The sequence below is a fragment of the Staurois parvus genome, unplaced genomic scaffold, assembly GCF_062004578.1.
Source record: "Staurois parvus isolate SC_StPar_1 unplaced genomic scaffold, SC_StPar_1.0 ptg000350l, whole genome shotgun sequence".
Lineage (NCBI taxonomy): Eukaryota > Metazoa > Chordata > Amphibia > Anura > Ranidae > Staurois > Staurois parvus.
Genome location: NW_028318146.1, coordinates 4,359,883 through 4,375,637, shown reverse-complemented (window position 1 = coordinate 4,375,637; position 15,755 = coordinate 4,359,883). Strand labels below are relative to the sequence as shown.

At 41.6% G+C, this 15,755-nt stretch overlaps 1 protein-coding gene across 4 annotated transcripts in view; it reads left to right on the top strand.

Annotated features, from left to right (window-relative positions):
• The window catches only part of LOC149456718 (uncharacterized), a 147,384-nt gene that overhangs the window by 77,660 nt on the left and 53,969 nt on the right, over positions 1–15,755 (top strand). For all 4 annotated transcript variants that reach the window (XM_089684608.1, XM_089684607.1, XM_089684609.1 and 1 more), the window contains exons 18-20: positions 2,666–2,775; positions 10,208–10,376; positions 15,458–15,562. In XM_089684608.1, the coding sequence (XP_089540734.1) occupies positions 2,666–2,775; positions 10,208–10,376; positions 15,458–15,562 (384 nt within the window). The remainder of the gene's footprint in view (positions 1–2,665; positions 2,776–10,207; positions 10,377–15,457; positions 15,563–15,755) is intronic.

Here is a 15,755-nt window from a genome sequence, read left to right as displayed (position 1 = left end):
GTTCATAGATCAGATGATTTACTTACCCACTTCTTCTGATGTCCAGACCGATGCAGGATCCATAGCCCTGCACTGGATATGATGACACCCAGGGACAGTCCACACGGTTGGGGCTCACTGCAAGACAGAATTTTCAGATTTCCTGGAGTTGGGATTTAAGGACATCTGGGATGATAAGGCCTCATATGCAGTTATTTAATCTTGTTTTGCAGACAGCTGCTTGATCTTACAAGCCAATTAACAAGTTTTAAGCAGCATTCTTGAGGCCAATAAAGTACTTTAAGGTCCAGTCTGAGAGTGCTGGACATGGCAATAAACAAACTTTTATCAGTCTTCAGAGCTCTTTAACCTACTTCAAGCAGCAGGCATGCATACAAGGTGAAAATGCACAGTGTGGGACTTTTTAAAACCACATATTGCAGTATTGGGATTTTGACTTGTATACCCATGTCTCCTTACTCCATTTTTGCCTTCTAACCAAAGCTTCTTTTTAAATACCATTTTGATAGACAACATTCCATTATACAAGGACAGAATCCTTAACCACGAACCTACAGGGCACTTGTACCCCCTTCCTGCCCAGGCCAATTTCCAGCTTTCAGCGCTGTTGCACTTTGGATGACAATTGCGCGGTCATGCAACACTGTACCCATATGAAATTTTTATCATTTTTTTTGTGACAGAGATTTATTTTGGTGGCATTTAATCAACTCTGGGTTTTTATTTTTTCTTAAACCAAAAACCACTGAAAATTTTGGAAAAAAAAAACGTTTTTTCTTAGTTTTTGTTATAAAATTTTGTAAATAAGTGATTTTTCTCCTTCACTGATGTGCGCTAATGAGGCTTCAGTGATGGGCACTGATAGGCTGCACTGATGGGCATTGACAGGCATCACTGATGGGCACTGAAAGGCAGCACTCATATATGGCACTGATAGGTTGCACTGTTAGGTGGCACTGACTGGCACTGATAGGTGGCACTGACTGGCACTGATAGGTGGCACTGACTGGCACTGATGGGTGACACTGAAAGGCAGCTCAGATGGGCACTGATATGTGGCATTGATGTGCACTGGTAGGTACTGAAATGTGGCATTGATGTGGCACTGATGTGGCACTGGCAGGTGGCATGGATGAGCACTGACAGCTGGCACTGATGGACACTGACAGGTGGCACTGCTGGGACTACACAGATCATCAGGGCACACTGATCATCAGTGCCCTGATGATCAGTGTACATGTCCCCTCTGAGGGATGCCGTCATATGACGTCCTCCGAGAACGAGAGAACCGCCTTGCGAATGTCATTGTACTATATGGCGGGCAGGAGGTGGTTAAAGACCGGTATGAACAGACCGCTTAAAGATAAAGTTAGAATATTATCCACATGATGAAATAAAGTTTGCATTTCCATTTCTTCATGTCCATTTTAATAACAGAACGGACTTAGATACAATAGCTGTACATGGCTCGAAACGCAGCCTGGATTTCCAAAGGCAGTTTAAAAATTGACTGAGTTGGGTGGAAAATGATTGACCAGACGGTGACTGTATCTAATCGGATAGTTGAGGAAAGTGGAAGAAAAGCGTGGGACCCATAAATGAATATTATTGGTACTGCTATCTGAAAGCAGTTATAAAGGCTTTTTTTTCTTTCGGAAAATAAAAACATGTTATACCTACCTGCTCTGTGCAATACCATTTGGCCCTGAACCTCCTCTTCTGGGGTCTCCACCAGTGCTCTTTGCTTCTCTGCTTCCGTGTCTGCCTCCATAACAAGCTTGCTATGCAGGCTAGACATGCAGGATTGCTCCTGAGCGTGGCTGTGTGCATCTATAGAAACACACACCATGACTCCATGTCCAAACAGTTGTCTGCCATTTAATGAAGGCTGCGTTAGAATGTTTTTCTAGTTGTCTGAGCTCTAGCAGGGGAAATTGTCCCTGACCATTGTCGCCAGGACAAAAAGTGAGGGGAAGTCCAAAATAAGGTTTTCAGCAGAACAGAATTGCAGGGAAAATCATCTGCTGGGAATAGCTGCTGCTTAAGAGAGGGGATTTCCCCTCACTTTGCGAAGTTTTTATCTTGTCACCATGATTGAAAATGAAGGGAAATAGGGAAAGTCCCCAATGGGACATAGCAAGCAAAAAAAAAAAAAGACTAGAAAGTCAATAGGACGCCATCCATTTCCTACTCTGTCCAAAACCTTGATAGAAATGCACTTTTGTTTTTCCAGTGTTAGAAAAATATGGATGGCATATTTGATCAAAGAATGGTCTTTCAGGACTAGACAGTAGTTTGTGGTTTTAATTGGATTTTAACACTACTTTTGAATATTTGCTCATTTGTGGCATTAAAATTTTCTTTAAATTTAATGTGTTTGCCCAGTTTATATTTTTTAAAATTGTAATTTATTGAACAGCAAATGGTTCTGGTTGCATCCATTTTCCTAGTCATAGATGAAGCAACCATATTACTTTTACCTTCTAAACCTTTGAATAAAGCGATGAGTACTCCTGTTTCTTCTTTACTCTGGTGAAGGGTTTACGCGCAGGACGTTACCTCTTTTTCACAGTTTCCCATTTTGCAGAAACACGGGTGATAAATGTGTGGCTTGTGAACTGTTTTCTGGTCAGGCTTAAAGAAACTTTGAATTATTTTGTTTCAGGGTGAAAATGAACGACTGCAGTCACAAGTCTCCCAGATTCGACAGCAGCAGAGCCAAGAGTCTGAAAAACACCATGATCTGCTATCCACCATGAATGACCAACTTAAAGGGTATGTCCCCTCAAATGTTACCACTTTGGGTAGTATACGTTATGTCAATAGTATGTTCATATTTTGAAAGATGGGATTGGACTGATGAAAGGCCAGTACCTGGCTGATAAAGTATTAACATGGTGCCTTTATTTATTTTTTTCTCTTGGGCTTTAGTCATGATACTTAGAGGATAAGTTCTCCTTTTGCATAAAAATAATAAATGCACATTTTTTTGCAGTACTTCTGTCAGAGGGAGGGGGGGCGGCAGCTGCGGCATTGGGAACATGTTACATGTTCCACCCTAAAATTGGGTGGCACATGTAACATGTTCACAAAGGTGAACTTATCTTTTAATTGTTGATGTTCTTCTGCTGGACTTGGCTGTAATTATGTGTTGCGTGATGCTCATATCCTTAGGATACGGAATGATTTTAGTGCGTGTAGTTTACTATACATACAATTTCTTGGTCCCACTACAAAGGGACCGAATATATACATTTATTGAACTTCAGCCACCAGTGGCCTTAGCAACATGTGTTGGTGCTTAGACTGCTATGCTAGTCGGACCGGTCTTATATTCATAGTTATTACAGTTTGTACTCTATTTAGCAAACATTTTTACTGCCACTATTTGCAAATATTTAGATTGTAAGACTGAAAAAGTCATATAGCTAGTCCTAGACAGTAGATGGAGTTTGGAAATGCAGATACAATATGGATTATGGGTCTCTTTCAAGCAGACCCCCTGCTCAAAATGCTCCTCAAGATTTAAGATAGAGGAAGATGTGAATTTAAAACACAGAAATCTTGCTATTGCAGTAGGACTGGAAGTGGTGAGGAGGACTTTGCTCTAACAGTATGAACATCTGCAAACAGCTGCCAAGGGGCTTCTAGCCACTCAATGCCAAACACCAAAACAATTTAAAGAGCTCCTCCTCTAAAGATTACCTGTCTTTATAGAAAAAGGGCATTGTCATTGCTATCTTAAGTTGCTAGTTCCTTGTCTTTGATTTAACGTAATGATTGATTAACCTGGAATAGGTATAAACCAGTGAAGTCAGGAAGCTCAACCACCAAGCTTCTTCTTTGTGAGTGACTAATTAAGCCATAGGATAAACATGGGAATCAGTGAAATAGCAGTGATGGTTCCTATATTTCAATTGTTACAAGTTTGCTTGTGTCTACTTTACATGTGCCATCATATTCCACAAGCATGTATTTTAAAAATCGAACTTTTTTTAAAAATGAATATATATTTTTTGGAAAAAATACACTGATTAAAAAAAACTATTTATACCCCAATTTTTTTGTAAAATATGAAAAAGGATGTTACAGCGCGTTATACCAAACCTGTCACGTTTTAAAATTGCGCACACTGGTGGAATGGCGTTGTAAGAAATTCACCATAAAACAGACGTCTGTATCTTTTCACGTCAGTATCTCCTCTAATATGACAAGTAAAATCACTGAGAAGTTATTTTAACTTTGCGTGTATATGAAGCTTTGGAAAACAGGTGTTAAAGATGAACCATATTCATGTCTAAGAGGTCAGCAGGTCATAAGCTTAGTCTTAAGAATAGCAATCGGAATGTCAAAAAGATATTGGTATGCAGTAAAGCAAAGAAAGGATATGTCTTTTATAAAGAAAATCATGTCTAATCCATAATATAGTTAGTTGGATAATTATTTCATATAATCAATTTATTAGTTAGGAATAGTGTGTGATAAGTTTAGTATCAATTATTGTTGGTTATATGCATTTATGTGAACATTGTCTCTTTCTAAAGATATGTGAAGCCATTGTATATCATGTATCATGTATTTCTGTCGTCTAAGAGGTTTGAAGATAACATCACACTAAGAATATAAGTTTAGAAGGTTTACATATATGGACACTAAGAGTATAAGTTTAGAAGAAGTACAAAAAAGGGTTTACTCATTTAGCTCACACTGAATTAGGAAATAACTGTTTAGTGGGTTGGTCTGGTAAAATATATATAAGATGTGCCTTAGAGATAGACACACACATACACACATACACTCACTCACACTCATACATCAAGACATTATACAGCTGACATGCACTGACATTTTTGTTTTCTTAAAGCCTGCAAAGCCTTGATACACCTGTTGTCTTCCTTGCCAAGACTGAAACACTTGTCATAGAACAGGCAAGAGATTAGACATTTCTCCAAAGCTTATTTCTTTTTCCATAATCTACAACTTTTGTTATATTTTACTCTGTATTTTATTTTATCTTTTGTATTCATTTTTGATGCCAAGTGTGAATTAAATAAAAGTCGCACTGTTTTAAATCAGCCTGGCACTAGAACACTTTACCTCAAACGCCTAAGACAGACACTTAAATAATATAAGTGTCACGATATTTAACAGGCGTTAAACAGCGGTACTTAAAAATCTCCATGGGTGATGCTTTAAAACTTTCTACAGGTTAGCAGTGTAAAGTTACAGAGGAGGTCTAGTGCGAGAATCATTGCTCTTGCTCTGACGTTTGTGGCAATACCTCGTGTGTGGTTTGAACACCGTTTACATGTGGGCATGGCCTATGTATGCGTTCACCACTACGTGTGAGCACGGGGGCACTTTGAACTTTTTTTTATTATTATTTATTTAATGTTTTGGGGTTTTTTTTTTTTTTTTGCACTGTCCCTTTAAAAAAAATGTTAATCACTTTTATTCTTATCACAAGAAATGCATGCATCCCTTATGATAGAAATAATTAGTGGCAGGTCCTCTTCATGGAGAGATTTGGGGTCAATAAGACCCCACATCTCTCCTCTGCAATGTAAAGCATTAGATAAAAAAAAGCATTGGTCTAGTGCTTTAAAAAAAAAAAAAAAAAAATGGCCGGAATGGTAAGTGACATTGCTCTGGTCCTCCAAGGGCATAGAGATGAGTGGCAGTCATCTTTCCTTCACTCATCTCTGTGCCCAGCGCTGGGATCGATGGTTTCCCAGGTAAGGCTGAGAACTAATGAGCGGCGGCCGGTGGTGGCAGCAGCGGGCAGGCGGTGGCAAGGGGCGCCATTTTTTCAGCATCTGTATCTGTGTTTTTTTTTTTTTGTTTTTTTCATTTTGGACAACGGCCAATAGGGGTGTTTTTGGCCGAAACGTTTTGGCCACCAAAATTTCGGTGCATCGCTAATGGTTAGTGGAGCACTTTCCTGATCCAGAGCCAGTGGCATAACCTTAGCGCTTGCCCTATATCTGAAGACCCAGTAAGTAGGCCAGTTAGGTCAAGGAACAGGAGCTACCTCTTTTGCATAAGCCTTTATTTACTGTTTCCTGCTGATTCTCCACACAAGGGATTCATTCTGTGGGGGTAAACACTCGTATTATCCTCTGGGGGGCTGTCTTTTCTTAGATCCCTTATGGCTGAGGTTTTTAACCACTGTCCTGCAGGACTTTGTGACCCTTATTACTCTTTTACATGCAAACTCTGATTGCAGAGGTCATAAGTGCACTTCCATATCCTTCCTATGGCCCTAGCTGCTTCTGAACCATCGTCAATAGACTTTGTCTGATTTCTAAATGGCTCAAGTCCTTGGCTGATGAAATTGCAGCTGCAGAGTTGCAGTTTACTGTTGTTATTCCCATAATAAAAGAGACTATTTAGGCTGTTATTGATGCAGTACTCACCACTCTGAAACTTTAAGAGCAACCTGTCAATTCTACCAGTTCTTTTTTCAGTTGTCATTTAAAACTCCTAAGGCCTCAGACTTTTCCTTTGCATCTTTTCCAACTGTTTCTCTATGGAGCCTGGGAAAATCCTGATAAATGTTTGCTCCCCGTTCTTTGAGGATTTTGTACAATAGAGGTCTATTCTGACTGTTGATCATGCTTTGTCCTGCCATAACAAGGTGCTTACCATTGTGGAAGTGGATGCTCCTGTTTTAAATGACCTAAGTGAAAATTGGTTGGAAACCCTTTCTAGAGCTGTCTTCTCTCTGGCGTGTCCTGCCCTTCACCCTATCCTGACTATGACTTTCCTTTGTCACACAATGCCTGACTAGCCAAAATTCCTTAAAAAATATCTAACCACTGCTGCAGATAACTCTTTTGACTGTTGAATGCATGTAGCAGATGTCTGTAGCATTAGCATTAAATTTTAGCTTTGATGGTTTGCTGAAAGCCGCCTGTCTCATCTCTTGCGTGTACCTCATGTCAGTACATATGCACAGGGGCAATGAGTTTAAGTGCTGGACTATAAAACCCTTGTGTGAAATGTGTTTGTTCCGTACAGCCTTTGAGGGCCAACATCTCTTCGGACTGGCTCTTGATAATCTCATTAAGGATGCTGAAGGTTGCAAGAACACCTATTTTCCCCGGTGGAGAATGCCTTAATCTGGCCATAGATGGGTAGAATTTCAAACAAAAATTATTAATAAAAGTGTGTTCTTAGAATGTTTGTTTTTCTAATCAGTGGATCAAATATATTTTCATTTTTGACAACGGTGACAAGCAAAATTGATGAAGTAGGAATAGAATTTTTTTCTCGATCAAATGTCTAACATTGTATGTGATTTTCGTTTGGTAAAGTCCATACATGTTAAAAGCGAGTTAAATCTTTGAACAGTATTCAAATGTTCAGAGAATTTTTGTAGGAATTTTCCTTAAAATTTTCTATCAATCTATGGCCAGCTTAAGGCACAATAAGAAACCTCCCTTTCATTTCTTTACTCCCTCGACTTTCTTGTGAAGACCCTTCAGGCTTGGTTCCCCATCCACTTAGTCTGCTAAGTTTGTGAGCAAAGCTTCCTCAGCAAGAATGTGCAAGTCCCCCCCCCCCCACACACACTTTCTACAGTGGGGGTGGTGTCTGTTGAAATTTGTGGATGCTCAGACAACCTTCATTTCAGACACATTTGGGTGCGGTAATGGAATCCTAGGGCTACTAATTGGAGTTACTTTCTGTCCTCACCTCAGTTTCTCATCTTCATCTTTTCTGTGTCAGTGCACAGACTATCAGATCAAGGTGCCATTGCTCCAGGGGTTTTACTTTAACCTATTTAACTGTTCCCAAAGCAAAGGGGGGCATTTTCTCCAGCTTGGATCGCCACTTTCTGAATGTCTTCATATGGGTCTTAAAATTCTTTAAGGAATTTTTGCATTCTTTTGGGAGACTTTCTAGATTCTGGGGACATCAAAGATGTTTACTTGCATATATCTCTCTTTCGAGTACATCAGCGACTCCTGCTGTTTGCGGTAGGGCTTCTGCAATGCCAGTTCATGGTCCTGCTCTTCGACCTCTTATCTGCACCTTTGTTCTTTACCAATGTGCTGACTCCAGTATTAGTCCTGCTGCGCTCTTGTGATGTGCTCATTGTAGTGTACTTAAATGACATCCTGTTGAGGGAACAATTATACAACTTGTCTCTGACTGTCCAGACATTGTAAACATCTCAGCCAGAGTATTCCTTTTACAGTAGAAACTTTAGACTTTAGGTCTTATGTTCGAACACTTTAGTCCAGACGTTGTCAGACTCCACTTTACATGAGAGTTCTGGGCCTGATGATGGCCTCCTTTTGAGGCAGTCCCCTTTTCCCAGTTGCACTCCTGACATCTGCAACTCAATATTCTGTCATCATGGGACAAGTCAGCCTGATCTCTGGACAGTTGACGCTGAGATTGGCTGTCTCTTAAGTAAGAAGAACCAAGTCAGTTGCCATGCCAAGAAAGGTAGAGCAGTTCCTGTCCTGGGCAGAACTTCATGTTCTAGTCTTGTCTGCCATGTAAAATCCAGGCGAAGACAAATTCTAGGCATAGTCCTTTTTGTCCCTTAAAGGTTGCATTGGCTTCTCATTCCACCATCTCTAGGAGGCTCAGGAAGACCATTATCCAAGTGTCAAGGTTTGTGTTCCACCCTTTCTTGTCAAGATACTGTACTAGTTCTGTGAGTTCTTCTTGAGCTTTTCTAGATCGGGCATCTTTTCCTCATATTTGCAAGATTGCCATCTGGTCTTCTGTTTATGCGTTCTACCATGTTGACGTTAAAATCTCATCTGATGCCAGCTGCAGGCATGAGGTCTTACACACCTCTATTTAAGCTGCCGAAAATGCCTAGTTCTGTTGATTTTTCTTGGGCCAGTTAGCATTTGCTGTGTTCACACCTTTTCCATTGGGCTACTAATGGTTTAAGCCTCCTTGTGCCTCTAAGTGGATAATCATCCAAGCTTATGGTCTCCAGGGATCTCTTTCCACCTTTTTTCTGTTAGGCTCACTCTACTAGATCCATGTGCCGTTTTGGGCTTTCCAGTATCAAGAAACTTTCCAAGATTTGCAAGTCTGCCACTTAGTTCTCCACACATTTTTTTAAGTTCTACCAGATGGAGCTTTCGGTCTCATCTGATGCCAGCTTTGGGTGTAAGGTCCTTCAGGCAGTTAATGGAGCTACAGGCATTCCCAAGTTTTTTTTAATGTGATCCTGTTAGCAATTGTTTGCTGAGTTACCTGCCATAGGGTTTGACTGCTGTGCATATTCTGAGAGTCTTTCTGTGCTCCTTAGTGGATGAGAGAGAAAATAGCATTTTTTTGTACTACTTTTTTTTTTAAACATCTTTTTAATGGGGTCCATTTGAAGGACACAGGTTCCACCCCTCTCTGTTTATTATAATGCCCTCATTACTGCTTTTCTACAAAACTAAGGCATACTGGCAGTTGGATGGGTCATCTTGGGCTAGCCTACAGTTTGTTTTGTTTTTTTTTAATTTGTCAGTGTCCAATCCACCTTGCAAGTGTCCCTCAATGGGCTCCAGGAAATAGATTTTATGGTGAGTGCAAACATTCTCTTTCAGAAGATGGTCTAAAATGGTGGCTTCCTTCCTTAGGAGAGTTTTCCTAAAGTGGAACTTTAGGAGAAACAAAAAATTTGCAAACAGGGTTTTTTTGTTTATTAAGCTTATCAAAAGCATGGATCTGAAATACAGCCTTGCTCCATACAGTGGTTCAGGTCACCCTGAGACAAAAATGCTCATACCACAAGGCAACATGGTGCTGTGGAGTCACACCATTAGACCTTACATGTACAATGTAAATAACCCACCCACTCTGAAGACTGATTACTCCCTAATACGATGTATAGCCAAGTAAGTGGGCTGCGGGCATCCTGAGAGTTAGTCCCTGTTAGGCGTATTCTGATGACTTTGAGTAGGGGCCACCTTTTGCTGAGAGGAAACCAGTGAAGAGCAGAGTAGAGAGAGGGAGAAAGAGAGGGGAGCAGAGAAGAAGTGTTTAGGTGGAGGGCTCAAAACCATGATCTAGTCAAGTGCCTCCTGGAATTGCAAACGGTTTTTATTGCAGAAGAGAAGCCAAACAGGGAGTTTCAGGCCACCATAGCACTGGAGGGAAGGTGAGTATATTCCTACTGTAAGACTCTTTTTAGTATCCTCTGTACCATTATGCAAAAACTTAAATGTGGAATATTTCTTAGTTTGACCAATAGGAATGCGTTTCTTGAAAATGCTGTTGTGGAAAAAGAGCAAACTATCCTGGAAGCAACATCACGTCTGGATCAGCTGGGAGCAGTGAGGAAAGCTTTGCAGGAGAAAGAAAACATGAACAAGGAACTCCTAGAGAAGCTGGATCAGTCTGAGCATCAGGTTAGCCAGTTATTACATTTATAGGATTTGCATTGTCCGTCTATATCCCTCTGTATATATGTCCATACTTTGTCTTATTATACTGTTCTAAACCTAGGCACTTGTATTGGGCAGTGTTGTAGACACAGAGATCATCACTAAAACTTGGTCATTGTATATACTAAATGTTTAATGTAACTTTGGGTAAATATCAGATTTAGCCTCATTAATTACTTTATTTCAGGTACTTAATTTACAATCGTTAGTGAATTTAAAGCGTAGGTGCAGTAAAAAAAAAAAAACATTCCTCCAGTTTCGCTCAAACCTTCAAATGCGGGACAACCCTCAACATCTTTGCATACTATGCAGAATTGTTGGTTCTGCATTGTGCACAATTGTGTTGGTGATGGGGCAACCACACGACTTGCAAAGAGGGAGCAGTTTTGTGTGAGCGTTTGTCCTGTGGGAGGAAGCGTGCGGGAGCAAAGAATAAAAAAACAAATTCTGCCTCCTCTATGCACCCTAGACTAAATTAGAGCCTTCGTAATCTTTGTCTAGATTTTCATGCGTAAAAATCGGTCAACAATTATTGTGTTTTGTAGAAATATATTTTTAATTGTTGAGTACAGGACACAGTATTGCTTACCTTGGGTTTTATTTTGCCATCTTCAGGTGATTAGGCAATAAAAAACAAGCTGCAGGGACATCCCCGTATAACTCCTTCCACTGCCCGCTAGCCTCAGGTGTTTTGCTAGTGTCCTTAGGTCATGAATGTCTTCTTTCTACTGAGGGAAGCTTGCTCCTTTTCTATGGAGGTTTTTTCTTTGAAAGAGCTTTCTGTCAATATTCCGTGCTGCATCATAGCTACCCATGGCTTCCTTATGTAATTTCCTGGATCTGGTAATTCCTTAGCTGAGCTTTAGAGGACCATTCCCAGACCGCACCTGGATGAAGATGTGGGGCCACCCTTTAATGTTGCTGGGTGCAGTGGATCCTATTATAAGTGCTCCTTGTGGCAAACAGTACAGCGTGTAGTGAGCTGCAGGGTGCTATACAGGGCTATGTTTTATTTTCTTAATTTGGCACCATTTTCACTTTGTGCAAAGTGCTTGCATTTCTCCCAGGTGCCACTAGGGACTGCCTTAGTACTGTGCAGGTCTCTGTATCCCAAACCTATTGCGCAGGTATACACCATCTTAAATCCTGGCACATGGAGGGCTGGCACAGAGCTGTTCTGTTGGTAGTTTTTCACAGTATGTTGTATATTGGCACCAACGTCCCCTCTGCTTTGCAATGGTCTGTGAGTAATCCTTACTAGTATCACCTCACTGTATTCTGTTTTAACAGCCTGTGGCAAATTAATCCCTGTGAACCATGGTCCCCTGCTACTCTTTGGTATCCTAGTCTTGCATGGTCATTATCCTTCGTGTTCTGTAGAAAGGCAGTGAAAGCCCTTCTTGGTAGGTTTTCCTTCATACTGTAGGTACTGCTGCCTTTAGTTACCTCCTCTCACATTAACTTTGACTATAACTGCCTTGCAGTGGGTTCATGTGTACCTTTGTTGGTACTTTCTCTCTGTGTACTGCTTGTAAAATGTTCTGTGGTGACTTGTACAGAAAGCCATCATCCTCTTCAGGTCTGCAGTTTGTCCATGAGTGGCTGTTGCTGGTCGCTGATTGCAGTCTGTGGTCCTAGGCTTGAACTGCTGTCATTTGTTCTGCAGTCAGTTTGAGTTAGGTTGGTTGCATAGCGTTTTCTTGCAGCCTGTGGTGACGCAGTCTCAAATGTCTTTTCATCCCTTCCAGATATGCAAATTATCTGTGAGTATCCCTTGCAGGGCTGCCCCACTTACACTCTGCTGATATTGTCCTTTGGTCCTGGATTGTGGATGGCCATTGTGCTCTCCTGTTCTGTGGTCAGTCAGTGGACAACCTTTGCTGTTGCCGTCTCTCTTATATCCTGGTGATATGACGGTTCACGGTGGCCTAGTCATACATGGACATTGACTCCTACTACTCTGCAGTAGGTTTGGGAGTATACTTTCTTTGGTACAGTCCCTCTGGGATCATTTAGTACAGTAATATTTGGTGCCCTTGTCAGGCATGGCCTTGGCTCCCCTGCTCTGTAGTGGGTCCGTGTGTACCTCCTGTTGGCAGTATTTCACTGTAGTGGTTGGTACTTCGGCCTGTGGTGGCTTCAGAACAGCCATTCTAAGACAGCTTTATGGTGCCTTTGCCACGGTTGACCTTGCCCTTCACCCGTCGAGGGTGTTTCAATTTTACTCATTGTTTCCTCTGCTGCAGCTTGATTGTAAGCCTACACTTTTGGTTTAGTCTTGCTTGTGTGTGAGTATTCTGTTGACTATCCATATTTTGGGGCATCTCTCGATGTTATCTAACCTCAGATTGCACGAGTCCCGATCAGTCTGTCTTTTCTGCTCCAACACAACAAACCCTTTACTACTGCACTAGGAAAGGACTCAGTAGACCCAATAGGAATGTTCTGGAATTTTCTGGAATATGCACTGCTTGCTGCCCTCAACAGACCGGGGTGGTCCAAATACACTGGATACAAATGGAGAAACAGAAAAAGGGCGCACCGACCTAGTGCATTATCGTTTAAAATAATTTATTAAAGAAACAAAAGATGTATGATCCAAACAACATCTGAGTCCATACGATGGATCCCTGGATGACCAACTGACTAACGCGTTTCGAGGACACAACCTCTTTCTCAGAACCCTGGTTGGCTCTGAGGAAGAGTGTCAGGGCTCCCAGGTGTGACCAGAGGTGTGTGACTGACGCAGGGAAACGCAGACTTCAGATATGTGATAAACAATATAATTTATTAACACTAACAATACAAACATAAACGCAGTGCAATACTAAACATAATACAGTGCAAACAAACCAAACCAACCACCCACAGATAACAGTACATACAAGCAAGCGTCGTCAGGCAGGCCGGGTCGATATCAATTGGGCAGGTAGGTACAGGGGGAGCAAGCGGAGATTGGTCGGGGTCACAGGCCAGGTTCAGCAGGTAGCTAGCAGCGTAGTACAGAGGGTCAGGCAGAGGGATGGTCAGGGTCACAAGCCAGGGATCAGAACAGGTAGCAGGCAGCGTAGTACAGAGGGTCAGGCAGAGGGATGGTCAGACAAGCCAGGGATCAGAGCAGGGTCAGCAGAGAATCAGACAGGAACAGAGAGCAGGAACAGGATACAGGGCCCAAGAGAAACACAACACCAAGGCAGAGTCTGCAAGTCTGGCTATCCCTTAAATACCCCAGCATAATCAGTTACAGGTGTTAGCTGGCTGCAAAGTTGAGTCTCTGATTGCTGGGAGCACCCGCTGGCCAGCCCTGGTACTGCAGATCAAAAGGCAGGTGAGTCCCACCATTGCTGGCTAGTCCATTCCTGACAAAGAGGTTGTGTCCTCGAAACGCGTTAGACAGTTGGTCATCCAGGGTTCCATCGTATGGACTCAGATGTTGTTTGGATCATACATCTTGTTCAGTTTGACATGCCTGTTATGTCCATTGTGACTATGATACCTATTTTTGTTTCTTTAATAAATTATTTTAAACAATAATGCACTAGGTCGGTGCGCCCTTTTTCTGTTTCTCTATTTGTATCTTTTCTGCTCCTCTTTTTCTCCCTACAGCTTCTGTTATGCTGAGGCTTTTGCAGAAGTGTTCCACGTCCCATCAGATGAGTTGGTATAAGGGAAGGTTTTGTCTATGGGCATATTTCCTAGACCAGCAGGTCATTTATATTGTCGATTTAGGGCCTTCTCGAGTCCTTTTGTAGTTCTTATTCTTCACTGATTCCCCTTCTCCAGGCAGTAGTCTGTATCTACTGTGGGTCTCAGGTCTAGTCTCAGCCTTAGTAATTCCTTTCCCCCCTGGGGTTCCTTTGTACAGCATATATTGCTTACTTGCTCTTCCTGTCTATTCCTAGTGACTGTTCCTTTGGGCCACAGGTTCTTTTCTCAGGGACTTTTGCCTCTTTTGTCCTTACACTCGTTGCTGTCTTTTGTCATTCTTGCTGCTGTGCAGCAAGTTCTGAGTTGGCAGCCTTCACAGGTAAGGAATGTTTTCTTGTTCCTCCTTATGGACAATGTTGTTTTCAGTACAAGGCTTATCTTACTTCCTAAGGTGTTGCTTCCTTTATATTAACCAGGACTTTGTTCTACCTTTTTTCTATCCTGCTCCTCCATCAGGATGTGGAGTGCACTGTTGTTGTTCACTCTCCGCTTTCATTTCTCATTATTGCAACTTCTAGTCAAAGGCTTGAAAGCACTCTCCTTATGCTCTTCCTCTCTGCATGCTATGTGGACTTGTTGGCGTTGGTCTGTTTAGCCCACCACTTTAGTTGCACTGCTTTTGGATTTCTTAAAGTGTTACTAAACCCACAACAGTACCATCAGTCTGTATATGCAGTAAAGCATGCTTGTTATACTCGCTGTAGAAGCTAAGGGGTTAATCCTCCACATTGTGGAGAAAGGCTGTTTGATCCGGTCTTCTCTAATCCTTCCCTTGTTTTGCAGTCCCAAATCCATCTGCCATAGTAGGAGCAGCAGTGGCAAGTCTGCACATGCTCTATTTGTTTTTTTTTTTTTTTTTAAAGGGTTAATGTGATCAGCACAGGGTCAATCAGCTATGTCTAGACAGAGGGTCAGGGGTTATGCAGCCTCATAGGACAGTCGGAGGAGAATAAGAACTTCTCCAAGATTAGCCAGTGCTCTGCTGGACACTGATAGAAGTCACAAGACTGCTGTATGCTGCCGATGAGAAAAGACCAGATATAGTGAATGCAGGGTCATGGGTTTAGTAAGACTTTAATGATAATGAATACCATGTCCTGTACTATATGAAAAAAATTGGATTTTTGACTTGCAAGTAAAATATGTCTCTGAGTACATTACTTAACACAGGTTCCTCACCCATGTTCGTATGATTTCCCTGTTGCTTGTTAAAAACTGGTAAAGGAAAATGTGGTAAGTTAAAATGCTATGTTTCAGAAGGAGATCAGAAATGGCAGCACCCATATTTCACTTATGGTTTGCCTTTTACATTTGTTTATTTCATTTTAATTTTCCAGCTTGAAGAGGTCAAAAGGAAGCAGAAGGCATTGGAAGCTGAGAAGTCAACATTAAAACAGTCCAACAGTGAGCTCACTGAGAAGGTGTCTGCATTCAAAGAGAAGGTAAGCCTTAAATACTGCTTGGGGATGATGAACGCTCTGTGTAGAGTTTATGCGTTTTAAGATTTTATCAGCCTTTAAAATAGCCACCACCATGTTGCTTAGGTGACAGTTCTGTTGGTTTTACCATTACAGACATGTCTAGGGACACTGTTCACCTGTATGTAGATACTACTTACTTGGAAGCAAGAAAAAA